Raw genomic sequence first — 27528 nt, 5'->3', positions numbered from 1 at the left:
CAAAATTCAATACCAAGCACTAAGAAACGAAAATCCTTTCAATAAAAATAGCACTTCTGAAGAAAATTATAAAAATTGTGATATCAAAACGAAACAAAATATGCAAGGATACCGAAATTCCTTCAATGAAAGTATCCCCAATGAAAAAAATAAACCTTGACAAATTCTCCGACTCACCTAAACTTTTTTGCACTACAAGCTTCTACGGGACATAGAACTTATTTACCTCTAAGTAGCAAGGTAAATCAAAAGACATTGTGTGTCGCCATGTTAAGAAAATAGTGTATCTGCAATGTCTTGCGAATGGCTTCGTGAATATAGTTAAAACTTTCAGGCATCATTAGGGATTCAAAGAGACTTTATTTGAGACCAATAGTATTCAACAAATTATCGGCCCACAATTCAAATAAATATTGACTAGTGAGTGATAAATTATCTTCAAGATTCGGCAAGGAAAAGTATGCTTCAAATAATACGATCTTAGAAAATGGTGATAGAATAAAATCGAACTATTAGCATATATTTCCGTTGCGTCTTATGGAGCAGAATGGCTCGAGCAATCTTTAATACGTCAGAAAACAAATATATCGAGAAACATGGATTCAGTATATGATTAAATAAAAAAACACAAGTTTTTTAAACTGAAAGTAAGGAGCGACATTAAAACTTAAAACGAACAGAAATTATTCCGTATATGAAAGGGGCTGTCCACTCCTCAATGTCTCGCTTTTTACGCTAAAGTTTGACTCTTTCACACGACTCTATTTTTTTAAACAATAAAAACTTTAGCGTACAGAGCGAGGAGTTGAAGAGGGGACAACCACTTTCATATATGGATTAATTTCTGTTCCTTTTAAGTTTTAATGTCGCTCCTTACTTTCAGTTTAAAAAACTTGTTTTTCTTATTTAATTTCTGATCGTTTTTTAGTTAATGCAGCTTTTATTTGCATAAAAATTTTACTTTTCTTTTGCTAAATGGATGTCTTTACAAATTAACTTACGTAACTAACTTCTCTATTCGTATATTTTTTTCTGGCAAAAAATACAAAGTTGCAGATTTTTGCAGATATGAGCTTGAAACCTATGTAATAGTGTCTTCTGATACGCTCAATGTGATGTTTTGATTTTCATTACAATTCTTTCACTTGTAGGGGATGTTTCCCCCTTTTTTAAAAATCGAGTAAATTTTCTCAGGCTCGTAGCCTTTGATGAGTAATACTAAACTTAATAAAATTTATATATTTTGAATCAGCATTATAAAAACATTCTTTTAATACATTTATTGACATCAAAATTCTATTTTTCAAAGTTTCGATTACTATTGAGCCGTATCGCTTGTTTTTTTATTGTTTTTTTTTATTACGTATATGTTATTACGAATATAAGGGGGTTATCCACTTTGTTAATACGACGCTCTTTACGTTAAAAGTTAAAAAAATTTTAATTAAAAAACACCTGAATCACTAAGCCCGTTTAATTAGAATAGAGAGCTCTTTTGAAAGCAATAAAAAAAAACTGTAGCGTAAAGAGCGAGGTATTGACTTGGGGGAGAACCCCCTCACACACGTTATAATTTCTGTTCGTTTTAAGTTCTAATATTCCTTCTTACATTTCAGTTGAAAAAAATTGTTTTTTTTTTATTTAATATCTGATCGTTTTTTAAATAATGCTTGGAAATCCGGCGCCCCCTTCATAGAAATGTCCCTTACCCCAAAGAAACATCCTCCACGGAAATATTCTCCAGATTAACCCCCTCCTCTATCCCCCCCTCCAGAAAAAATCCTTCCTGAAAATGGTTGTATACTTCCCAATAAACAATAAATAATGCTGGCAAGTCCGGCGCCCCCTTCATGGCAATTTCCCTTCCCCCATGAAAACTTACTTCATGAACAGATCCTCCAACATAACCACCGACCCACCCTTACCTCCCACTACCAGCAAAAAAAACACCAGAAAACTTCTGTATACTTCCCAATAAACAATACTATATGTTAACATTGGGTAAAGTTCATAGATTTTAGCCCTCCCCCTGGGTAATTTAGGGAATTAAGTCGCACTAAAAGATATATTTATCCTATGTTCTACCATGTTGAACAAATTCGCAATCTCAAAATTTCGTTCGGACGATTTTGGGCAAAATATAAGCATGGGAGGGGGCCTAGTGTCTCTCAATTTTTTTGGTCACTTAAAAAGGGCACTAGAACTTTTAATTTCAGTTCCAATGAGCCCTCCCACGACATTATAGGACCGCTGTTTTGATACTATCACCCCTGGGGAAAAAAAAACAAAAAAAAACAAACAAACAAATAAACACGCATCCGTGATTTTTCTTCTGGCAAAAAATGTAAAATTTCAATTTTTTTTAGATAAGAGCTTAAAACCTCTAGAGTCGGGTTATCGTATAAACTGAATAGTATGGTGGGATTTCCATTAAGGTTCTATAACTTTAAGGGGGTATTTCCACCTTTTTTTGATAATGAGACAAATTTTCTCAGGCTCGTTACTTGATGGATAGCACTAAACTTGATAAAAGTTATATATTTGAAATCAGCATTGAAATTTAATTCTTTTGATATATCTATTGGTATCAAAAACCCGTTTTCTAGAGTTTCGGTTACCATTGAGCCGGGTCGCTCCTTACTTACAGTTCGTTACCACGAACTGTTTGATTTCATTTTGTAATTCAGAAAAATAACTGGCACCAAGACATATTTATATTTATTGACGGGGCATATATATATATATATATATATATATATATATATATATATATATATATATATATATATATATATATATATATATATATATATATATATATATATATATCTCTTTAACCACACACCAACGCAAAGAACGTTGGGAGAAGCATCTCCCTTCATATGTGGGATAATTTATGCGTATTTTAAGCTTCAATACTGCTGCTTACTTTAAATTGAAAAAAAAGTGTTATTTAATTTAATCCTCGTTGGTACAAGACATATGGGGTATAATACTACTGAAAGGATACACTCCAGAAAGTAAAATAGCTTACAATTATATTAGCCTACTTTTTGTCATGAGGGAAACATTTCATGAGAGAGGCATGTCAGGAACAGGGTTAGGCTATTTAAATTTGATGATTTTTCCAAAAATGGGTCTACAATGTTGTAAACTTCGGCTTGATTTGTTGAATGAGGTCTACAAATATTTCTTAATATGAACACCTACACAACCTTGGCTTTTTGACTCCCTTGTCACATGAAAAAAATAATATTTTATACCTATAAGTTAGTTTGAATTAAAATACTTAAAAGCTCCATTTAAACCTATTATGCGATACTCTATAATACGGAGTTTTATTAGCTGAATGATTTGTAATAACGGCTAATATTAGCCTATAAACCACATTTTAATTGGGGATTAATGGTACACTAAACGCCAGCACGCCTTTGAGACTAGGGGGAAAGGGCCATGTTAATACCTTTTCAGTAGTTTTAAGAATATTTGCCTGATAGACCGAGAATCTTTCGTTCCGAAATGCTATAATGTTGGCAATTTCCTGTGGCTTGATTTCTTTTGTTGCTTAAAAAGGCACTAGATCTTCAATTGCCCATTCAAATGAACCTTTTTTGAAATTTGCGACTAGGGACTATGGATAGTAACATGCGTCACCATTCTTTCGTATTTTGTCAATAGTGACATTAGGGCTCTCAAAAATATTAAATATCATTACATAATTTCATGATTTCCATCGTTTTTAGAAGCTATTTATTTATTTTTCTTATATGTTATTATTTTATTGGAGTCTATTTAATCTACTTAATTAGTTTGTTCTATTCGATCTATTTAGCATTTGGCCTCTATAATTTTACTTTATTTGTATTTAATTTGCTTTTTTTCTCCTTTTTGCTCTTTTCTCTGTGAGTAAGTGATCATTTTTTTCTCTGAGTAAATGACTCGTTTTTCTTCTTCCTTCTTTACAGGCCAATGAGCCTTTGGAGGAATATTAAAATGTAATATTGTATGTGTATTTCATGATGAATAAATGTTTAAAGACCTCTCTTTATAATAAATCTTTTATTAGCCTCCTTAAAGACCGTACTCCTTTTTTTTAAGGAGGCTAATTCCTATTTCTAAAAGAATACAAATTTCCATGTGCGAATAGCTTTTTTAGCAACTATAAAACTACTACGTTTTGCATATTTAGAAGCAGCATAAGTAATAGACTTTATTTTGGCGTCTATTTTAATGACAAATTTATTTTCTTTTTTTTGGTTTCAATTCGCATGTGTTGCTACTCGCTTATAGCTTGTAACTATAAACTGTTCGATTCAGAATTATTTACCCCTAGAAAGAGGCTACTACCCCTACTTCAGCCACACTTTCTACATTCAAGTTTAACAATCGTATAACGTCTTAGAGACTGAAATTTTAGGGACTGATATTTTAACATTTTAGAGACTATTTTAGAGACTAAAAATCAATCCTGAAAAGGTATTCCCCTTCAAATAGTTATTGAGATGGGGGCTGTCGGAAAAATTTATAATGAATTATAGGGTCCAAATTTCTACGATTTCTAAGGTGAGTTTTTTGAACAAATCTTTTGTTGAAAGTTATAAATAAAAGTTACAAAATAAATTGAAACTTACAAAAAATTGAAAGTTAAAAATCTGTGGTAAATTATGCTTGTTTAAAGTTTATTTAATTGTAACTTGATATATACTCATATAATAATGGATTACTATTCTAATCTTCAAGTTCATGTTGTTCGTTTTATGTTCTATTTATTCACTAATGGTAATAAGTGTTATTCTTAAGTTTGATGTGATTATCCATTTTACTTTTTGCTGTTTTACATTTCACTTGTTCAATCATAATAATTTTTGTTTGTTTTAGGTTTGACTTGTTAGATGACTTTATTTCTGCTCGTTTAAGGCTTAAAGGTCACTCTCTACTTTTATTTGATTATTTCGGAAAAATATATTTTTAAATAGATTGTACAAATGACCGATATTAGACCTTCAAGTACCGATATTAAGGCTCCGAGCCTTAGTAGATTGATAACCTTGCTGACACTGGGGACATGTTTAATGCTATTAGTACAGTAAATTTGACAGCCCTTTGCTTAACAATTACTGAAAGATTATAGGCTATTTTCTTTATTCTAAACTAGCCTCTCGTTGGCTTTTCAAACTGTTGACACATTCAAGAACCGCTATCAATTTATACCAACATTTTAAGAAAATATCATTTGAGTAATTCGGCAGCATTGGGAGTTCCCTGTAATGTTGAGAAAATTTGCTGACGGGCTCTTAATCTTTGAGACGATCAGCCAGTAATGATGCTCAAAAAATTATTTTAAGGTATCGGATGGTCTTAACTTAAAACCACTTTTAGTTTGGACGATGCTCTTTTTTTTTACCATAATATTAAAAAAAATATATATTGATCAACTTTGAGAAAAAAACAAACAGTTTCTTAAAAGAAATACGTTTGTGATTTAGTTTTACTTAGTTTTATTAGTTTGACTTAGTTTTCCCCATTTTTTACTAATTAGCTTTAGTTAGTAGATTTTGATACTTTAGACTTAGTTTTACTATTGTATCAGGATACTTCTTTTCATCACTAAGTCTGTTTTAATCCCATTTCATTTGAAATTAAAAAAAATTAATAGCTAGATAAATTATTTTGGAGGGTTTAGAGAGGGTAGGGGCAGAGCCCTAGATCGTGGTAATTTCTTTTCAATTTTGTTTGACTTGATTATTGGCATTGATTTCCTTCCGTTTTAGGTTTAACTTATCTATTCTTAGCAAATTCTGTTCACATTAAGGTTGTAATTCTAATTCTTTTCATTCCAGGTTTCAACAACGCTTTTTACTTTTATCTTGAAAACATTTTTTTTGTTTAGTTACTCTCTGTTTTTCATTGAAATGTTTTTATTCTGTGCAAAACAAAGGGTTTTTTTTTCTATGAACTAAAGTGTTGGATTGAGATGCAAATGTTAAGCAAAGTTTGAACAAGCAATCGACACTTCCAATGGGCAACAATCCTTGAAAGTTTTAATACTGCCCTTTGCTTTCATTTGAAAGAAAAAATTGTTTTCAATTTGATCCTCATAGAAACAAGATAATAATAATACAGATACAATAATGATACTAATGTATAATAATGATACTAATAATAATTTTATAATATAACATTATTATTTTATAATATGATATTATAATGCTAACATTTATAATAATAATACAGAAAGGATACATTCTGAGAAATAAAATGGCCCACATAAAACTTCTGCTGGTCATAAGAAAGGCATTTCATAAGGATTATACTTAATTCATCAAAAATAATTTTAGTTGATTGAAACTGGACGATTTTTCAGAAAATTATTCTAATATCTTGCAAAATCAAGTCTGATGTGTTGAATAGTGTCTGCAAAAATGTTTCAATAAGAACACCTTCACTACTTTGCCTTTTAACTTCCTTGCCACGTAAAAAAAAATAAAAAAATATATGAATAAGGTAGATTGAATAGACTGAAAAGTTTCATTTAAACCTAATTATCAATGTTAGACTGGATGAAGTGTAGGCCATGGATATAATTGTCGAGGATCTGGAAGATGCAGCTAGACGGTATAACATTAAAATATGTACTGGCATGTTAATAAACCGAGTGGAAGTAGTCAATCCAGACTTGTCCCAGTTAAAGATAGGAACGGGGTCACAATTTGTGATGAAGAAAGAGTTAAAGAGAGATGGGCAGAACATTTTAAGAATTTGCTAAACCGAGAAAGAGTTGCAGGAAAAGATATATAGGAAAATGAAAAAGTTTGTAATACCTTGGATGTGAAGGAAAATTTGTTTTGTGAGAAAGAATTAGCGACAGTACTAAAAAGAATAAAAAATAATAAAACCCTATGTGCTGATACTGTGGTAAATGAGTTTCTTAAATATTGTGGCTTTGAGGATAAAAGTAAGTTACTGAAGATTACGGATATGATTCTTAAAAAGGGGAAAGTATCTAGCGATCTTGGAAAAACTCTACTTAAACCCGTCTATAAGAAAGGTGATAAAAGTAAGTGTGGGAATTATCGAAGCATTAGCCTGATCTCTGCAGGTAGCAAATTATTTTGTAATATGACACTTTTACACTGAGAGATGCTGTAGACAAAGTGATGGGAAGAATAGTGCAGTTTTAGAAAGGATAGAGGATGTGTAAACCAAATTTTCACTCTTAGGTTGATAATTGAGAATTGCCTGGGTTATCAAACACCTTTGGTCCTCAGTTTTATAGATTATGAGCAAGCGTTAGATTCTGTTGATAGATGAGCTTTAGCGAAGGTCTTATCCTTGTATGGTAAACCAGACAATTACATTAAAGTGATTAGTGCTATGTACGAGAATAACACTGCTGCGGTTAAGGTAGGAAATGAGGTTAGCAGCTGGTTTCGTATTTAATTAGGAGTTAAACAGGCCTGTGTTCTATCCCCCTTTATATGGACCATTTTTATGGACTTTTGTCTTCAGGAGCACAAGAAAGGCAATGGAAGAACATGGAATCAAATGGGGAGGAAAGACTTTCCTGGACTTACATTATGCTGATGATTTAAGCATCCTAGATGAAAGTTTGAGCAAAATAAATGAACTTTTAGAGGTTTTTTCAAGTTCTGGGTGCTAGAATAGGTTTGAAAATTAATGTTAAGAAGACTAAGTCGCTTAGACTAGGAATAAGTGAAGATGAAAAGGTGACACTGGGTAACGAGAAGATTGATCAGGTCAACAGGTTCACTTACCTTGGCAGTATTGTTTAGTAAAGATGGTGGGAGCAGTGAAGATGTTAAAAGTAGAATACCCAAGGCTCAGGGTGTTTTTTCACACTTGAAAAAAGTTTGGAAGAATAGGAAGATAAGTCTGCAAACCAAGATTAGAACATTGGAAGCTATAGTGATGACAGTGATCAATGGTTCTGAAGCATGGGCGCTCCGAAAAGTGGATGAAGATTTGCTAGATGTTTTTCAGAGAAATTGCATATGGATTGTTCTGGGTACCTGGCTGACTGGCCGTATTTTAAAGAGCAGGCTGTACGAAAAATGCGGCTCATTCCCGCTTTCTAGGGCTATAACAAGAGTAAGGCTGAGATGGCTTTGGCACTTTCTGCGGATGAAGGATGACATATTCCCGAAGATTGTCCTTTCCGGCAAACTGTAGAGGTTTTAACGGAAAGCAGGTCTGTTGGGGTGGGAAGATGTCATAGAGAAAGATTTAATGGAAATAGGATCTTCATGGGAGGATGTAAAGACGGAGGCTTTGAATAGATTAGGATGAAGGAGGAGCGTGCATAGCTGAGTTGGCCTCAGGCTGCTTTGTGCTGCAGTGAGTTGTTAGTAGTAGTAATAGTAGTAGTCTCTAAGAAGGAAATAAAAAATACTGTTTTTATGGTGCGCTAAAATTATGCAGAATTTAATTGCTCTGATACACAATGTTATCGTTAAACCGTGATAAAGATTTCTTTTTAATTCTTTTAACTTAGATGAATAAACATCATTACGCTCTTTAACCACTACCTTAAAATCCTGACGACAAGGGTTGTCCCCTGACCCTGAAATCTGGCCAAATAAATTTTATATAAAACAGGTCAAATCCGTAAATATCGGAATATTTATTCAATTCGGCATGATCTCTTTTGTTACTTAAAAGGGCACTAGATCTTGAAATGTTCGTTCAAATCAACCTTATTTTGATAGCCTACGACTAGGGATATGTACTTTGGATAATCACACGCGTGACCATCCTTTTCTAAAAACTAGAAATTTAATATTGTTTCAATAGTGGCATTATGGCTCTCATACATGTTGAATTTCGTTGCAAAATCTCCATCAAGACCATAAATCTTTTTGAAGGAGGTCAATTTCTATTTCTTAAACAATACAAGTTTCTATGTGCTAATAGATTTAAGAGCAGCTTTAAAATTACTACATTTTGCATATTTAGAATCAGCATAAACAAAAGACTTTCGTTTTTCGCTTACAGTTTGAAACTACAAAATTGTTTGATCCAAGGCTCTTTAAATGTGAAAGAGGCTACTACCCGCTTCTTCAGCCACACTTTTTACATTCAATTTTAGTATCCGTATAGCAATCAGGGTTGCCACCACTGTGATTTATCACCAGATTTAGTGATTTTTCGTCCTCCTGGTGATTTTTCTGTTGATTTTCTTGAATCTGGTGATTTTCTACAAAAGTGGTTGACATTCCATGCATTATTGGTTTCCACTGTCTTACTGAGGTGAAATAATCAGTGAGTTTCATATTTTATGTCTTGTTTTTATTCGTTATTTTTAAATAATGGCGTTATTTTGAGCTTTTCTGTATTCTTTTAGCTTGGCAATCGGCTTCCACGTAGTTACAAATTTTAATTTATAAATACATGTGTGTCTCGTATGGGCCATGTGTGCTATAAACGAATTGGGACTCAGAAACGAAAAAAAAAAATTCAGGTGAAGAAATCATAGTCCCACATGACCGTAGATTCAGCAGCCTAGGATAGTTTTTTTTTAAGGGACTTAACAGCCTCAGGGAAAGGGAAGAAAAGATACTAGGTTTTGAACGCAACATATATTTCGTTTTTAGTGTTTTGAGCACACTAAACAGAGAAATTGTTATAATTAATTTTGGTTCTTTAGACTTTTGTCAAACCTACTTGTCTAAAACACATACAGAAACGTGCATAGTTCACCTTTTCCCATACTGAGATTAGGCTTAACCTAGGTTTTTGATGGGAGTTTTCTTAGAAATTAATCTTTAGCATTAAAGTAAATGGACTCTTGAGGGAGAAGTTTAAAAGCTAAATTTTCATCTGATTTTGTTATGTACAGAATGTTGCCATTGGACAAGCCTCACTAGAAATGTTTCATTGTTGATGCTACATTAAATTTAAGTCTGAGATTTCTGCTTTGCCCTATTATGCTTGTACTATGGACTAGATTCGAATCATCCATATTCCCTGTGCTTGCTGGACTTTGGGCTGCACTAACTTCAGTATAGGTATTCTGTTTATTATTCATACAGTTGGCAGTCAGTTTTGAGACAAAGAGAGGATATATGCTTTATTCCTTTCTTTTTCACTGTTGTTTCTGGCCAGTTATATTGTATTGTCATTTTCTGCTTTGCATTCAGCAGATGCAATCAGGAGTGTAAAATCAAACCATGTGCTTGGCTGCCAAATAAATGTTTTTATGCATCAATGAAGACAAATTGAAGTTATTGACAATAAGTTATTAACAGTTCATTGGTCTTGATCTTTGACGCCTGATATCTATATCTTGATCTTGAGTACATCAGTAATTTTGCAGTCTTTTAGGCCATTTTTTTGTCTAGGTCATAAGGCTAATGCTCAAATCTTGATCATCATCTTATAGTTTCTTGTTATGAAGTCTTGTCAGCATCATTGATATGCTGTCATAGATCAAGAGAGAAAAGGACCTGAACCTTGACATTGATGATTTGGACAGAGAGTTTCGATCACTGAGGCAGGCAGACGATGCAATCCGTTCCAAAACTGGCAACGATCTAGCACAATTTGGGTCATTCCTGTCTGAATGTAAGAATGAAGAAGGCGATTTTCTTCTTCCTACCTTGCCGAAATTCATGGGTATACTGATGGCACTGCCACACTCAAGTGCTGCAGTAGAGAGGCAGTTTTTGCTAATAAAGATTATCAAAAGTCCCCTCAAAAGTAAATTAAAGCCAGAAACTTTAAGTGCTTTGATGCATGTACACAGGTTTGTTGAAGACCCAGCAACATGGGAAATATCCTCATGACTAGTCACAAGGGCCAGGTTGTGGAAAAGGGAAGACCAGTAGCACAAAATACGTTATTTTTGGATAACTTTTAATATTTTTATCTATTTCTGTTTCATATTTGAAGAGCACAGAATTGTTTTTTCATCTAAATATTATGAACAAACTTCTGCAACTTAATATGATTCTATATAGTTGATATGATTTATTATGATATACTACATTTGATATGATTGGATTTGAATTACAGATTTCGATTTTATATTATTTGAATATTGACAGATTTGGTTTCTTTGCGTATAATTTGTACTGCCATTTAAGGAGAGTATATGATCAATATAAGATTTTCGCTAAATTGTAGTAGAAAGGACGGTTAATTAAACCACATTTATTTCTACATAATATGGAACTAATGAATAATAGCAAACGTTGCTCTGTTCTTCAAATACTTTGTCTTCGGCTAAAGTTATCCTTCTCACTTCGAATTTGAGGACAGGACTCACGGACAGCTACTAAGATACTATAAGTATTCACAGTCCCTTTTTTATGCCTACACTGCTAATCTAACTTGTTAGCTTAAAAATAAACTGTAGCATTAGACCTAAAATTCTTGAAGATTCAAAGTAGGTCTTTGGAATTCATTCCCGAGGTCACAAACTGACGCATTGATTAACGGAGCGACAATATATTTATTAAAGGGGGAGGAGGCAACCTTGCCAGGTACATTTTGTAAAGTTGTGAGTTTGTAAAAGCAATGCTGTTAAAAACTTAATGATGAGATTTGTTTCCGCTGGCTGGTGGAATTACGTGCTCTCTGGGCCTTGCGTTTTTTGCTAAGATGCTTCTTTCGTATGATACCTCCATTCACAGTATTTATATGGTCAGCCAGAGCAGGGCTCTTGTAAAAGCAACCAGAGAAAAAAAATTTATCAACACTTGTCCGATATTTCAGCTTAGACTTGACCCATGAAACTTTTCCAGAGGTAAAAACAGTATATAAGAAATCGACAGCATTTGAATGGTCTTTTTCAGAGCTAAAGTTTACCATCAAGGATACCAACTGTGGCAGGGGGATTTAAAGCGCTCATAAGAAAATGAAATTCAATTTGAAGATGAAAGAGGATTATTGTGCTTATTTTTTTTAATGGAAGTATAGAAAAAAGAAAAGATTTCGGAAAGTAAAGACAAAGAAAAGTAAAAAAGTGGTAAAATAAATAAAAAGATTCTTTATGTCCAGAAACCGGATTTTAGGTCACAATTTCAGTTTTTATTGGAATTCTGGTTTTTGGTATAAATTCTCTTCCTTCCTGAGGAGTAGCCTTTGAAAAACATAATGTCTTAGCCCAGGGTGCCAAACGTGTCTTTTTGGTGGGAAGCCTATCATTATTGACCACCGATTTTTGGTGATTTTTTGGTGATTTTGGTGAAATACTGGTGATTTTTGGTGATTTTCTTGGTGAAAAACTGGTGATTTTTATTCCCTTTTGGTGGCAACCCAGATAGCAATGCTCCGAAAACAATAATCATCCCTGAATAAGTGCACCCTTACAATAGTTAACATCATTTAACATCAAAATGAATTAAAGTTTAATAATCTTTACAGAATTATACATAATAATAGAAAATTAATTACTGAAGAAACATTTTGGAGCGTTTGAGGGGGACAACAGCCGAGATCCAATTCATGGTACTTTCTGTTCATTTTGAATTTGATCTGATTATTCGTTTTAATTTCTGTCCGTTTTAGGTATAATTTATTTATTCCTAGTAATTTCTGTTCGCTTTGTGGTTGACTTACTGTAATGCTATTGCCGTTTATTTCAGGTTTCAACAGCGTTTTTTTTTTTTGAAAAGATTTTCAAACGAAATTCTTTGAAAAAATTTTGTTTTTTAGAATTTCTTATTTAATTACTCTTTGTTCTTAATTGAAATATTTTTATTTTATACACATTCAAGGAATATTAAAAAAAAATCTCTTTTTTTCTTATGAACTAAAATATTTGATAGCAATTCGAGTGTTGCGGAAATTCGAACAAGCTGAACCTTGGAATGCTGAAATTTATTATTCAATAAACTAATTTATTAAGTTACTAATATTCATTTATTTAAGATTTGTTAAAAATTTCTTAATTTAAATTTATTCTTTAACCGATTTATATTAAATTTATTTAATTTTTGTTCCTGATGCTCCCAATTCATCTTAGTTTTAGTCCATTGTATTTAATACAATTTATTTTAAATAGATTGGTCAATTTCCTAAAAGATTATTTACCATTTAGTACTCGTTTAAATGACCGTATAGAAGGATGATAGGTGCTTGTTAATTATTCGAACACACAAATTCTTGCTCTGAATGTAAGATCTGAGAAAACGGGTCTCATAGCCACAAAGACAAGCGACGGGTGACAGAATGCATTGGACTTATATAATGTGGGTTCTATATTTGCACATTAGGGGGGGGGGTAGTGTATAGCGGGTCTGTACGCAAAATTTGTTAGCTACAATTATTCCGCATATTATAAAGTAAGAATTGTTCCTAACTGCTCGCTGTCCAAATGCTTTACCTCCGCCCTCACCCCTAATGTTGAAATATATAGACCAAATTACGTAATTCCATTGCATTCTGTCACCCGTCACTTGTCTTTGTGGTTATGAAATCGTTTTTCTCAGATATTATATTCAGATCAAGAACTTGAGTGTGTTCTGATTAAGTGTGTTCGGATGTTATATTGTCAAAAAGTGTACTTTTTTGCCCTTCATCTGCGGTCATCCGAAAAGCAGGTGGTCCAGGAAAGGGTTGAAAAGGTCATAAAAAAGGACTTAAAGGAACTTGAAGCTTTATGGGAGGGGATAAAGTGAAGCTTTGAACATATAGAGGTAAAGGAGGAGTGTATGCAGCTCTGTTAGCCTAAAGCGGCTTGACGCCGGAATGATTTTTTAGTAGAAGTAGTATTATTCTACTTTTTCGTAGCCTAATTAGAATTGTGTCATTATCAACGAAATAACCAGTGCCTATAATAATCATAATAACTCCACGTTTGTAATAATGTTACATTTTATTTTGCTTGCTGTTGTTCTTTCTAGTTTATTAGATTAATTTACAGGAATTATGAGGCCTCAATTTGGAGGTTTTGGAGGAAATCAAATTGTTCCTGTAGTACCTTCAAACCAAAATCAGTTTGGAGGTTATAACCGTCCGCAAGTTGTTGGCTTTAACCGACCTCAAAGTGGAGCTGTCATTTTCGGAAGTAATCAATTTGGTGGAAATCCAGTGATCAGTGGCAGCAGACCTTTCACCGCAGTAGCAGTACCTGTGAATCAGTTTGGTGGGTCTTGGTTGAATGTTTGTAATAATGCATGATACTCTTTCTCATTCTTTTCTTTTTCTTAATAAAAAAAAAACTTTTTTTTGTAGCTTAGCTTTTCTTTATTAGAAATATTTCCAGGTGGTGCACAAAACCAATTTGGTGGAAACCAGTTTGGAGGAAATCAGTTTGGAGGAAATCAGTTTGGAGGAACAAACCAATTCGGGGGTTTCAATCCACCTACAAATCAATTTGGAGGTTCTCAAGGAGGTGGAAGGCCATTTAGACCAGGAAGGCCATTCAGACCAGTGACGCAGAGACCAAAACCATTGTGTCAGTTTGCTCCAAATGATCCAAAATGTATAGCTACACCTCCACCTCGCCCTCCTCCTGGAACCATTGAGCAGATACCTCAAGGTAGGTTTGTTGCGTATTAAATATTTTGTAAATCCTAGGGTTACTAAATACGATGCCAAAAAATTCCCTCCTTGCAAAGAAATAGAAGCAGGACGATAATTTCCAGATGCAAGATACTATTAAGAAAGTACAGGCTGACCACACTATATAACCCATTTGCACTACATCGTGACGGTCATTAGTCACAAGCATATTCTGTCAGTACAAAAGTAGCTTGCTTCAGTCGGAGTGGAAGCGACAAAGCCATTTACATGGTCAAGGAGGTTTACAAGTACAGTACATTTATAGGTCCACTATGGAATTTTGACATGCTTGGTAGTTTCGACAAGGACAGTTGAATATCACTTGAAGATGACAAACCGTCATATAGCAACCATCCACCCACACAAAAGAAGTTAGTTCTAAACTTGCTTCTTGGGAACGAGGAAAATACTTGAGAGCGCCTTAGACAGATAACTGTGAACACAAAAGAACACAGCTTGTTCAGCATAAAAATATGCCTGAACAAACTTTAATCAAAATAATACATTTTGTGACAGAAACCATTGTGGTAGTAGTTATGCATCAACCATCCCATTATTCGTTTCGAAAGGTTATAAGACAGCATTAAGCAAGCCAATTGTTCCGCTGTTTTTTTTAGTGGTAACTACTTACACAAATATTAGCATGCAATACCACTTTGCTAATTAATTCATTAAAAGTAAAATTAGTGACCCTAAAAATCAAGAAAATATGTCATGCAGAAAAGTAACATCAAATTTAGGACCTTTTTTCCTAGGAGCCGTGCAAAAAACTACAGCCCAAACCTCGCTTAGTCTTTTGAACCCTTTTTATCCTCTTCCAAGCGTAGGTTTATCAATATGGAAAGCTCAATTACCATTTTTGTTCAGTCTTGTTTCTATCGTTTCCCTACTGTTCATAAATATTTTCAAGGCTCAATTTTAGGTATTGTTTACACACCTTTGGTGCTTGAATGTACAGCTAAAAATACATGATACTTTTAAAAATGAGTACTTGCCTAAAAAACAGCCAAATGTTGGTTTTGAAATATATGGTCAACAAACTCAATAAATCTAAGGTAGTTCTTAAGTGTGTTAAGAGTAGGAAATGGAGCGAGTGAGTGAAATAGAGGGAGAAAGAGAGAGAGAGAGAGAGAGAGAGAGAGAGAGAGAGAGAGAGAGAGAGAGAGAGAGAGAGAGAGAGAGAGAGAGAGAGAGAGAGAGAGAGAGAGAGAGAGAGAGAGAGAGAGAGAGAGAGAGAGAGAGAGAGAGAGAGAGAGAGAGAGAGAGAGAGAGAGAGAGAGAGAGAGAGAGAGAGAGAGAGAGAGAGAGAGAGAGAGAGAGAGAGAGAGAGAGAGAGAGAGAGAGAGAGAGAGAGAGAGAGAGAGAGAGAGAGAGAGAGAGAGAGAGAAAGAGAGAGAGAGAGAGAGAGAGAGAGAGAGAGAGAGAGAGAAAGAGAGAGAGAGAGAGAGAGAGAGAGAGAGAGAGAGAGAGAGAGAAAGAGAGAGAGAGCGACAGAGAGGGAGAGGGGGGACAGAGAGAGGGAGGGGAGAGAGAGAGAGTGAGAGAGAGAAAGGGAGAAAAAGAGAGAGAGAGGGAGAGTAAAGGAAAGAAAGAGATAGAAAGGGAGACTGAGAAAGAGTTAGAAAGAGAGGAAGAAGTTGAGGTAAAATAAAAGTGCCTAAGGTAATAATATCCAGCGAATTTGGTTTCTTTTTCTAATTATCTCTTTTCTTTTTTGTTTTAGACATTATGAGGGGTGAACTTGGTGACTTTATTGTTAATTCTCAACTCGTTGTTCCTGGGTCATACGTTAATTCGATAACGGATCGAAAATACTATCTTGGCTTTGGGCAGGTATGTTTTTGACCTATTTTCATTACTACCTAATTGTTCTTAAAATCTGCAATTTAATAGTTAGATTCGATAGAATTAGAATTACCTCATTACCTAGTTCCAAATCTCTGTGGAAAAAAGACAAAAATACTGTATTTCTAACCAAGTAAATATGTAAAAATAAAATAAATACGGATAAAGTAAAATAAGCAGAGAAGAAAAAAAATGGGCTATTAAAAATTTCTCTTAATATAACTTAGGCTAATACTCGCTGCAAACATAAAGCAAATTATTATTTTATCAAACAAATATATGTAGTTTCGTAGCGTACGGTTTTTAATGTGGAATATTAACGCTTTTTAGCAATAGCTTCTTCAAATATATAATTAAGTTTTTCAGCTCAGGTATATTTCAAGGACACTAGGCCATAACTTATGTTATCCTAGGCAAACCAAATAAAAACAAAGACAAACAAATATCATTCTCTGCAGAAGTAACGATTTGTTGCATCCTTCTCCTCCTTGATAAATCAATTTACACATCAGAGAGAATCAGAATTTTCAACTATTCAACTTGTCGATGATTTTCGAAAGAGAAAAATAAATCGTTAAAATGAATGCACTGTCTCAGACTTTTGAGCAATCGCAGTTTGGAGCATGTAATGCTTCAAACTACTATGTATTGTGAACAATTATGTCGACAGTTATTTCTGTCCACAGAAAAGACAGTTGTTCCTCAAGCATCCCACAACTGACGAAGCTTAGACACACAGCAACTCCCATTTCTGCAACAGAAATGAGACCACAAACACATTTCTCTGTAACAGATGGGTCAACGATAAAAAGTACAGCACAATTAGGAAGAACTACTACTGACAACTCATCATAGTACCAAACCGCCAAACAGCTTAGGCCAAAGCAGCCATGAACGCTCCTTCCCACTCTAATCTGCTCAGAACTTCAGTTCAGAACTTCAGAACAGAACGCAGTTCTGTATAATTCGCAAGTCTGAGCAACATCAAGCCAATCTCTGGCGTAGTACTATATAACGGGGAACAGTTTCTCCGGAGACTGACATTTAGATTAGTTCAAGTCGGTTTTCGGATGTCTGACAACAGCGAACGCACCTTTCCTTTTTTATGCATGAAGCATAAAGGCTAGCGACTACATTTCTTTATAAAAATGGTATACTGTCAGTAGATTTGATCAAAAGGTGACGAATTTTATACTTATTTAGGTAAACACACCCTGTTTTGTTTCACGGCTCAGGAATCGAGTTGAACCTTTCAGGAAGATTTTTGTATTTTTCAGGAAGGGGGAGGGGGCATAAGAGGACTCGAAATGTTCTCCGGGTCCCACTTAACGGTATACGCAACGTATTTTCTTCTTCTTTAGGCCTGTCACCCGACAGGCTCTTTGGCTAGTATACTTTCAGTAGTACATTAGTCAAGAGACCTGTAAATATCTTTCAATGCTAATTTTTTTTTATCATATTTTAATAGTTAGTACAATGGCACCACAGAGTACAAACTTAAAAAAAAACGAAACAAAACACAAATTTTGTTGTTGTTGTGAAAACGAAAAATAACAACCTGGTCTTTCTAATCGTTAAGTTAAAAGCAGGTTAACTGTCAATCATTACAGATAATTTTGCATATTTTAGGTAATGTTAATTGCTACCTCTGCGTGTTCGCGTGCCATGGGGTAAGAGCCTCTATCTTATGTAATATTACTGAGTATTTGTAATTGTTATTAAGATTTATTTTTTAGCCTAACTACCCATACGGACGGTGCTACACACCACTCGGACATCGTGGCAGGTGTCGTTTCGTCCAACATTGTAATATTCCAGCAATAACTTCAAATTTCAACACCTTCATGCAATATGCCTGCCCAATTGGAAATGAGTAAGTTATTTTGTTTGTAGAAAAAAAAACTATATTTAAAATCTAATATGTTGTTTTCTAATCAAAAATCACAGCATGTTAATGCTACTATTGTGTTTTGGTGTTCAAATGTTTCGCAAAAAAAAAAAAATTATAGCCTACTAGATACAAGGCTGTATTCAGGGGTATTAAGGCCTCCCCCCTAAAATGTTTGTCCGACTCGTAAAAACGTAATAAAATTGCATATACACTACATTTTTATGTATTTTTAAAAGTTTTTTTTGTGTAGCCCCCCCCCCAAAAGAAAAAACAACATTAAGGTAAACGTGACCCTTTCCCAAACACTTTTGCAGGGTTTTGGTTGGAGGGGGAGAAAATTTTAAGGGGACACAACTTCAAAAAGAAAACCGCTGAAAATAGGTCAGACTTCGGAGGGAGGAGTGGAGTTGGTTTGTAAACGAAAACTCGATAAAACTGAAACTTGGATATTATACATAAATAAACCGTATCCACTATTTATATATTGACTCCAAATACGGAACAATTTATGGTTTTACCATAGCTAAGCACCCAAACTTATTAGCATTACACAAGGCCGTATCCAGGGGGGGGGTTACCCGGTTTTAACCCCCCCCCCCCCCCCCGAAATTTTTTACCGACTCGAAAATAAGTCGAAAATTAGTAAAACCTAGGTAAAAATCAGTGAAATTAGTCGAAAACTGAGTCAAAAATTAGTAAACCCCCCCCCCCCCAAAAAAGTCAAAAATTAGTAAAACCCCCCTGAACAAAAATCCTGGATACGGCCCTGGCATTGCATAAAAAAAAGATCTTAAAGAGTAATAGTAAATCGGGTTTTCTAAGATGATTTTATTTTTTCAGGACAGTGACCCTATAATGCTACTACTTCTTTATTATTTACGGCAAAATTTCAGTACATTTTAAACATGCTCCGTAATTAACGCCTATAGTCACAGAACATGGTGCATAGGATATAATGAATTAAGTATAATGCATGAGTTGAAAAGATCTGCCAATCAAAAATCTTTGATTTGCCAATCAAAAGATCTGACAAACAAAAAACATAATTCTATATGTACAATGATCTTTAGACCATTGTCAAGGCTTTTTTTCAATTTTCTAAATCAGTTTTACTTAGCATCTTAAAGTTTCTGAGTCACATGATTAAAATTAACCAACTCTGGATTTACTGGAACAGAAGCTAATAGTTCTGTGAATTATAAATTGAAATCGCTGAATACCTTATGTGCAATCCTGAATCAAGGATACTGGATGAACCGGTGCAAACAGTAGGGTAAACCGAAAAGATAGTCGTTTATGAGAAAAAAAAACATAATGCCATCTAGTATTCTCCAGAGAAATCCTAAAGCTAATTATACCAACCATAAAAAAAAATCAAAGATTGTCTTTATATCTTCGTACTTCTTTTTTTAATTTTGTTTTACAATGAACTAAATATGAGAGAACCGGTTCAGTCAAAATAGCACTATAGTTATATTTGAGTATAATCTTTATCTAGCCTATATTTTGCATTCATATCAATTTTGTAATCGAAAGAATAGTTAAAACCAAAGAATATATTCTCTTCGGAATAAAAATATATGTTTACTTTTTAAACCCATGTAAAGCGCCAGAAATTACTCCTTCGTCAGTTTTTTGTACTCTTTGAATATTAGTTTAGGTCTAATTTAGGTTTTTGATTGAAATTACTAAAAACACTAAATAATATTTGCCGCTTTGAATTTCAATATTCTTCTAGTTAATACTATTTTTATCCAGCTGAAAGAAATTAAAATATTTCAGCTACCTCGGTGTTTGCTGTCCGGACAGGTTAAGTGCTGCTTTTGTGAACGGTGCCCCGCAGACAACTCCCAGAATACCAACAACGACAAGGCCACCCCGACCTACAAGAACCCCAAGACCTGGACAAACTCCAAGACCGCCGACAAGTCGAGGTAGATAATTGAGTAGCTGTCAAACTGCTATGCTACCCTTCATATTTGTAACATATATTACAACACATGTTAGTTTGCAAGGGTTTCCATAATACAAAATTATAAGCAGGTGAATGTCAAAACTTGAAAATTACAGTCGGAATTTTTTGAAAGTAAAAGAGAAAACCAAAAAAGTAAAAAACTCAGGGGCACTAATTGGGACAGGAGGCAGGGAGATGTCCCTTCCTTTTATAAACACCTTTCTTCGTATTTTCATTTAAAAAAAAAGCCAAAATATCTTTGTTATCGTCACAAAAATTTCGAAAAAATCCCTTCCCCCTTTTTTCTACATTCCCGTGAATTGGCACCCCTGAAAGATCTGCTTCTTTTGTTAACAATATAACAATCATGCACTTTATTGGGAGCACGCTCGCCGGGAATTCGACGTTATAATTGAGGCATCGATTTCATTTCCTTAATACTATAATATGCCAATCCAGTAAAATCTGATATCTGTTTTTTCTTACTGAGTAAGATAACATTAACCGCATAATTCCCTTTCTTGCCTTTACTAAAAAGAAAATTGAAAGAGTTGAAACTAAAAAGAAAAATAAATAACAGTACAAAATGAAATTCTTGAATATGATGAATGAACAGTGGTGAATGATAGCCCGAAATCTATCTGATTTTAAACACTAAGAGACAAAAGTGGTCAAAGATGGTAAATGTAAAAAAAGATTATTAATTTAAAATAGAAGTAGATGTGCACATAAAAATAATTAAACCACATCAGTAAAGAAAATATCCACTGTTCTCTAATTCTTCTGAATGAAACACTGAACAGTTTCGAACACTTAGATTGAAAAATACTTAAAAAAAGAAATAAACATCAAGGATGAAAAAACAGAACGAAGCTAAAAGTAAAATCAGGGAGGTTTAAAAATGGAAGAAATATCTAGGCATGGTAAACAGCAAATACGTTTAAGTGGTTGTGGGCTGGACTCTAGCCAAGTCTCTCTGTGAATTTCCTATTTCCTATATGCGCAAGATATAATATAAATCATGGACGGTCGCAAATTTAATTTTCACTCCTCTGCTTTCTATACGAGAAAACCGAGAGCTGCATCCAAGTGACTGGGAAGCAAAGAACGTCATTCAACATCAAAACTGGTGTGTGATAAGGGTGTGCTGTCGCCTCAGAATTGTTTAATTGTGTCATAGATCACGACATGACTCGAATAATCGATCGATTGCCCATTGGCTTTGGAGATCAAGGCTTAACCGGCGTCAACTTCGCAGACGACCTGGTGCTTGTTACCGACCCCATATAAAAGCTGATAGATTGTCTGAATGTCCTACAGGAAGAATCTGAAAAAGTCGGGGTTAAAGTAAATTGGCAAAAAAAAATGATAGCAGTTTAACTGCCAGGCCAAGTTAGGCCCCTGGAATTCATTACCAGTTTGTGGAGATCACGTTGAAGTTGCTACTAACTTCACCTACCTTGGCTCCGTGATTTTGGAGGACGACTCTGTGGACACGAACTGGGAAGCCGAATTACGAAAGCTTCCTCTGTCATCGGAAGACTTAATTCTCTTTGGAGATTTATCCCACTTCTCTAGGCGCAAGAAGATGCACATATCAGTTCTGCTCTACGCGACTGAGACATGACCCTTCAAATCCACCATCTTGAACACTATAGATGCCTGCCGTCAAATCGAGAGGCTCCGATGGGACGATTTTGTGAGTAATGAAAGACTCCTAACCGTTACTCACAAAGTTCGATTCTCAACTCAAATTGCCCAGCGAATTCTCAGATGGTTTGGGTATCCCCTTCGGATGCCACTGACAATCCCTGCTAGAATCAAATTGACCCTCCATCTTATGGTTGGTCACGCCCAAGGGTTAGACATCGGACCAGGTGTAAGGAACGCCTACAAAGGTTGCTCAACATAGTTAACATTTCTGCTGACGAGGCCCTCCTCGTAGCAGCAGGTCGGTCCACCCGGAGGAGTAAAGTTGATACGCTCTCTACGTCACATATCATGCGGCAGGAACCTTAGGTCAAAAAGTCAAGCCACAGCCTTCAGCGATCAAATGTCAAAAGGACAACGAAAATAAGACATTTCTTACATGAATTGAACGCAAATGGTTATTTTAACAGTCATGTAAAGGAAATATGGAATCAAACTGAATCATCAGTTGAAGTTCCTAAGTCACCAATGACTGTGAGAATCTGTTTTTACTAAGATGGGGAACAGTAAAATCTGTAGGGTACTTCTACTCTCAGTTTAATATTTGGAATAAACAGAAACATGGTGCCATTGCTAGTGGATTCATGCAACTTTTGGAAATTAGCCTAGTAACGTTTTTTTTTTAGCATTTTCTTGATTCTTCCCTAATATAACTTAAGGATGTTGGAGCATTTCACTTTTTTATTAAACAAAAAAAGAAAATCGGCACTCATTTTACTCGAGATTGGCTGAGATTCATACAAATATTTTCAAGGTCGGAACGTATATACATTTACACATTTACTGATTATATGTTACATATATACCGGTTACACATTTACTGAAGTCGTCGGAAATAGAAGCAAACAAGGAAAATATTTGTGATAATGTTTAAGAATTTCAACCCAATTAAGTCAAGGTCGTCAAAATATTCTATGTAAAGGACTGGATTTCCTGATTCATTTGTGGCCAAAACTAAGAGTACAACATGGAGAATAAAGGGACGATCGGAATGGTTACACATTTTCGGTTTTTCAAGGAATGTATATTAGACATATTCCACAGCCTAAACGCCGAAGCTTCGTCATTTGAAGTTTGCTCTTTTAATTAAATGTCACAACTTGCTGAACGGTGGAAATAGACCTTCGGTGCCAAGGCCGGGTGGAGTGTCGCAGCAACTTTGACTCATGGGTCACAGGTGCGGAGCACCATTTGCAACTATATTTCACGGGTAATAAAGGCGTACGCTCCAGTATCACTGTTATAGACGCGTTATGGTTGTAAATTATTACTCGTAAGGTCAACGTGTGATTGAGAAACTTCTGAAATAAGTTCTGGGTCTATAAAGTAATCGTCAAACCTTGTATCCGCATTGTTTTTGTTTTTACCTGTATGAAGACTCTATACTATTTGCTGCAGTTAATGAATAGCCGTAAAATGGTTCATTGTGTAAGCTTTTATTTCTCAGCATATGGTTTATTTCTGGACATAGAAGAATACACATCTTTATGCTCACTTTTCATGGCATTAATTGTCAGTAGAAAGGTGACATTGGCAAACGGGGACACACAATTTGAAGACATCCATTCCTGCAACATGCCATACAAACGTAAAGATCCCTGCAATACACAATGATATCATATCCTTGTTTTTTACCCAAGAGTGGGAGAAATGCTTCCTGCTATTGGCTTTTCAACTCTATTTTTACTTCAAATTTCTTTTCTGAGACTTTGAAGCATTCTTTTAACTCTAATCAAACATCAATAATAATAATTAGTACTCATGTAATGTACAAAACCTTAGAAAATTGCACTTTCTGAGGAAAAAAAAACTATATTCAAATGTGCTTTTTTCACCTGGTATTGTATTCTTTAGTCAAAAAAAAATCACCTCCCCGCCCCCCCCCCCCCCCGTTTATTTCGTATACTACTAAATTCTAATTTTTCTTTCATCTTTACTTAATTTTAAATATGCGAGTGGGAGGGATATTACCCGCTTGTGTCTATGTAATTGAAAAAATGACAATGGTGGAGAAAATAAATTTTAGTTTGGAAAGGTCTTCCAGACTTGGCATTATTTCCTTCTTTCCTTTCAAATTAATTGTACCATGTTTTTGTTCCCAATAGTGGGTATAAGGCTTCCTTTTATTGATCTTTCCAATCGGATTATTAGCCTTTTTTTTTCAAATTTCACTCTTGAGATTTTGAACCTCGCTTTTAATTTCATTCAATAATTAGTCCCATATGCTGGACAAAAGTTAAGAGTTTTGCGCTTTTCAGCAAAACAAACTTATATTTTAATGTTTTTATTTTATATTTATTTACCTGGAACTATAATCTCTTGCCCCGAAAATAACCTAATCCCGTTTTTTTACATGTGATGAAAAATCCCTTATTTTCTTTATTTTTTCTTTTGAGGCGGTTTTTATTTAATTTGTGCTACTAGGGAGCTTGGCATCCTGGCAACCGTGTAATTTATTCTAAAAGAACCCCCGCTCTAAAAAAAAGGGTGCTTTTGTCTTATTTTGTTTTCACTTTTTTATTTCCCCCGTTTTATGTGGCAGATTTTTTAAAATCAGTCTCCAAATGTCAACATGAAGAAATATATAGTTTAGAGATTCCTTCCAAGATTTTTAAAGTTCTTCCAGTATACAGAGAAACTGGAAGAACTTAGAAAAGTTTTCTAAATTAATTTTATAAAAAATCGGAAGTTCTTCAGTATATCCAATATTATTTCCCAAAATCTATGGGGAATGCGGAAATTTTGCTTAGGTTGTTGAAGATATGATAAGTTCTATTATCAGTACTCAAACTTATTTGATTTCTTAAAATTAAAGCTTTGAAGCTAGGGGATTTTATTTAGACAAAATGTTGGGAATTCGTAGAATCACAACCAACACAATCTGAAGTTATTAGAAGATCAAGATCTGTTTATCCGCTTGGTAAAAAATTCTACCTTGTCTATAAAAAAAAAGTCTCCTCTAGGATGCCAAGGAAGTCGACGATGACAACTTTACAAATTAGTTCTTTTTTGTACAGTTCATTTTCGGATATAGAACAGTGCACTATTTTTGCTTACTTTTCATAGAATTCAACATTTAAAATATAATAAACCCCAAAATCGAAAATTTTTGAAGAAAAAAACAGAAGAACCGGAGGTTCTGTTTCTAAATCAGGATTTCTGGTAAAAATCTATGAGGGATGCGGAAATTTTGCTTAGTAAAAGTATACTATTTAAGAAGTTGTTGCTTTTGTTGTTATTATTATCGTTTTGTTTCCTCTTTTCGTATTTTTGTATACTCTGTCATTGTACATTTATTGTATACGACGGGTTTTCAATATATATTATATTATATATTATATTTTGCTTAGTTTGTCCGAGGGACAATATGAAGTTTTATCAATATTCAGAGCTATATTATTTCTAAAAGGCAAAGCTTCGAAGCTAGGGCAGTTTACTTAGAGAAAATGCAAGAAATTCGAAAAATCATAACTTCAAGATTAAAAAAAGGTTACAGAAGGGACTTTGCTTTAGAAAACCAATGTCAAGGCTAGACCTTAGAGATTAATATATGTCTATCTGAGTTGGAAGAAATATTCTACCTTGTCTAGAAAAAAAGTTACCTCTAGGATATCAACGAAATTTGATGCGTCATGCCAACTTTGGAAATTATTTCTAAGTAAACAAAGCGATTTTGTATATAAGAAAGTATTACTCAACATATTACTTTTAATTGGGACTTACTCAATTAAAATACAAAAGGGCATCAAATCGAAAATCTCAGAAAACAACTCGAAAAATCGGAATTTGGCATTCAAGTTTGGCTCTTCTAGAATTATTTCCTATAAAACTAGAAGAGACAAGAATTTTGTTCTCCGGTTCTCGGATAGATAATATAGTCTTCTGCAGGGTTATGGAGTATAATTGTTCTGAAAAGGTTTACGTTCCAAGCTAGGATAGTTTTGTCTTGGCACCAAGTTCAACATGAGGAGAAAAAGCTTCTTTTATTATTTTTTCCCGTAAACTGCTGGAAACGTTGCTAATTTCACTGGAACTTTTCTACCCCTTTTCAATAATTCCAGGCCCATGAAAAATTTCTAGATTGCATCTCTTCCCACTTTAGCACTACCTGACCAGTATCACGAGAAAATAATAGGTACGAAACCAGTATTTTTGCTCAGCAACGCAACTACAAACAAAAGACATCGATATCTGGAATTTCACAATCCACTGATTCAATGTACTGCACAACATTCGGGATCTGGAGTCAATACTCTCATGTTTGTACGTTATACATATTCTGCTTTTGCTGCAGGCCATGAATTATCATATAAATATGCAGGTGTTCCGGTGTGTTTACTTAAACAGTTCATCTTAACTTCCAGGATGTGGTGTTAATTCAATACAGGCCACTCGTATCGTGGGAGGTCAGCCAGCTGATCCTCAAGAATATCCTTGGATGGCTGCATTACTTCGTGACGACGATGACAATTACTGCGGAGGTGTTCTTATTACTGACAGACATATCTTAACTGCCAGTCATTGCGTTTATAAGTAAGTAGAAATTTTAACTGTTGTAACTTCTTTTGTAACGTTTGAAAATTTTAACTGTGTAACTTCTTAACTGTGTTTCACAATTCAATGTCAAAAGTTTGGTAGCCCCTGTTTTTTTTTTTTTTTTTTTTTTTTTTTTTTTTTTTTTTTCAATTAGCATGAATACCTCACAAATGAGGTAGGGAGTTTTAAACAGTTCGTGGTAATGAACTGTAAGTGATAAGCGACTCAGGCTAACAATAACCTAAACTCTAAAAGGGGAGCATTGATAGCAATTAGTACATCAAATGATTTGGCTTTTTATGCTGATTCAATTATAGACAATTCATTAAGTTTGGAGTTGTCCATCAAAAGCTACAATCCTTAGTAAATTTTAGAAAAAGGAGGTAAATCCCCCTCCATTTCTCCAGGGCTAACAACCCCTATGCCTTCTAAAGACAAGGTCATTTTCTATAATTTGGGTACAAGGGGGCGACTTCCCAATTCATATATCTAGTAATTTCTGTTCGTTTTGAGTTTGAGTTGAATGTAAATTTTAATTTTTTATACCATAAGTTGATTATTAATTTTATTTTTTATGAGGTCTGATATCTGTTCCTTTCAAATTTAATATCTATTTTATAACTGTATTTGGGGTATAAAGGGAATGATTTCCGATTTCATATATCTAATAATTCATATTCGTTTTGAGTCTGAGTTGAATATCAGTTTTATTTTTGGTACATTATAAGTAATTTTTTAATTCAGTCAAATATCTGTTTCTTTTAACTTTTAATTCATTGTTCATTATAGTTTCTGTTCTGCTATAGTTCTGTCCCGTTTTGCTCTTCTAAAGATATAGCTTCGCTCTTTACTTTTGTTAAAAAACTTTTATTATTTATTATCCGTTCGGTTTTAATTCGTTTCTGCAAAAATAAAGGACAGAAGAAGAACTAAAAAATTATCTTAAAAATATTGATTGAGTAATTTATGATTGTGCTTGGAGGTCCTAATTGAATGAGCAATTAATATTGCTGACTCTAGGTGGGAGCGTGGGGCAAGCTAAGCCTGGAAATTTATGCGGCGGAGG

At 34.2% G+C, this 27528-nt stretch overlaps 1 protein-coding gene across 3 annotated transcripts in view; it reads left to right on the top strand.

The window, feature by feature from the left end:
- LOC148940666 (proclotting enzyme-like) overlaps window positions 1–27528 on the top strand; it is a 97075-nt gene that overhangs the window by 42950 nt on the left and 26597 nt on the right. For 2 of the 3 annotated variants that reach the window (XM_089105271.1, XM_089105270.1), the window contains 6 exons: window positions 13886–14107; window positions 14228–14503; window positions 16250–16359; window positions 18108–18244; window positions 20045–20196; window positions 26291–26459. In XM_089105271.1, the coding sequence (XP_088961397.1) occupies window positions 13886–14107; window positions 14228–14503; window positions 16250–16359; window positions 18108–18244; window positions 20045–20196; window positions 26291–26459 (1066 nt within the window). The remainder of the gene's footprint in view (window positions 1–13885; window positions 14108–14227; window positions 14504–16249; window positions 16360–18107; window positions 18245–20044; window positions 20197–26290; window positions 26460–27528) is intronic. The other variant, XM_089105272.1, reaches the window with a different exon arrangement.

This window comes from Artemia sp. Qi Xiang Cuo, chromosome 19 (assembly GCF_049724085.1).
Source record: "Artemia sp. Qi Xiang Cuo chromosome 19, ASM4972408v1, whole genome shotgun sequence".
Taxonomy (NCBI): domain Eukaryota; kingdom Metazoa; phylum Arthropoda; class Branchiopoda; order Anostraca; family Artemiidae; genus Artemia; species Artemia sp. Qi Xiang Cuo.
Note: the sequence above shows the minus strand (reverse complement) of the source record. Positions and strands in the feature narration are given on the sequence as shown.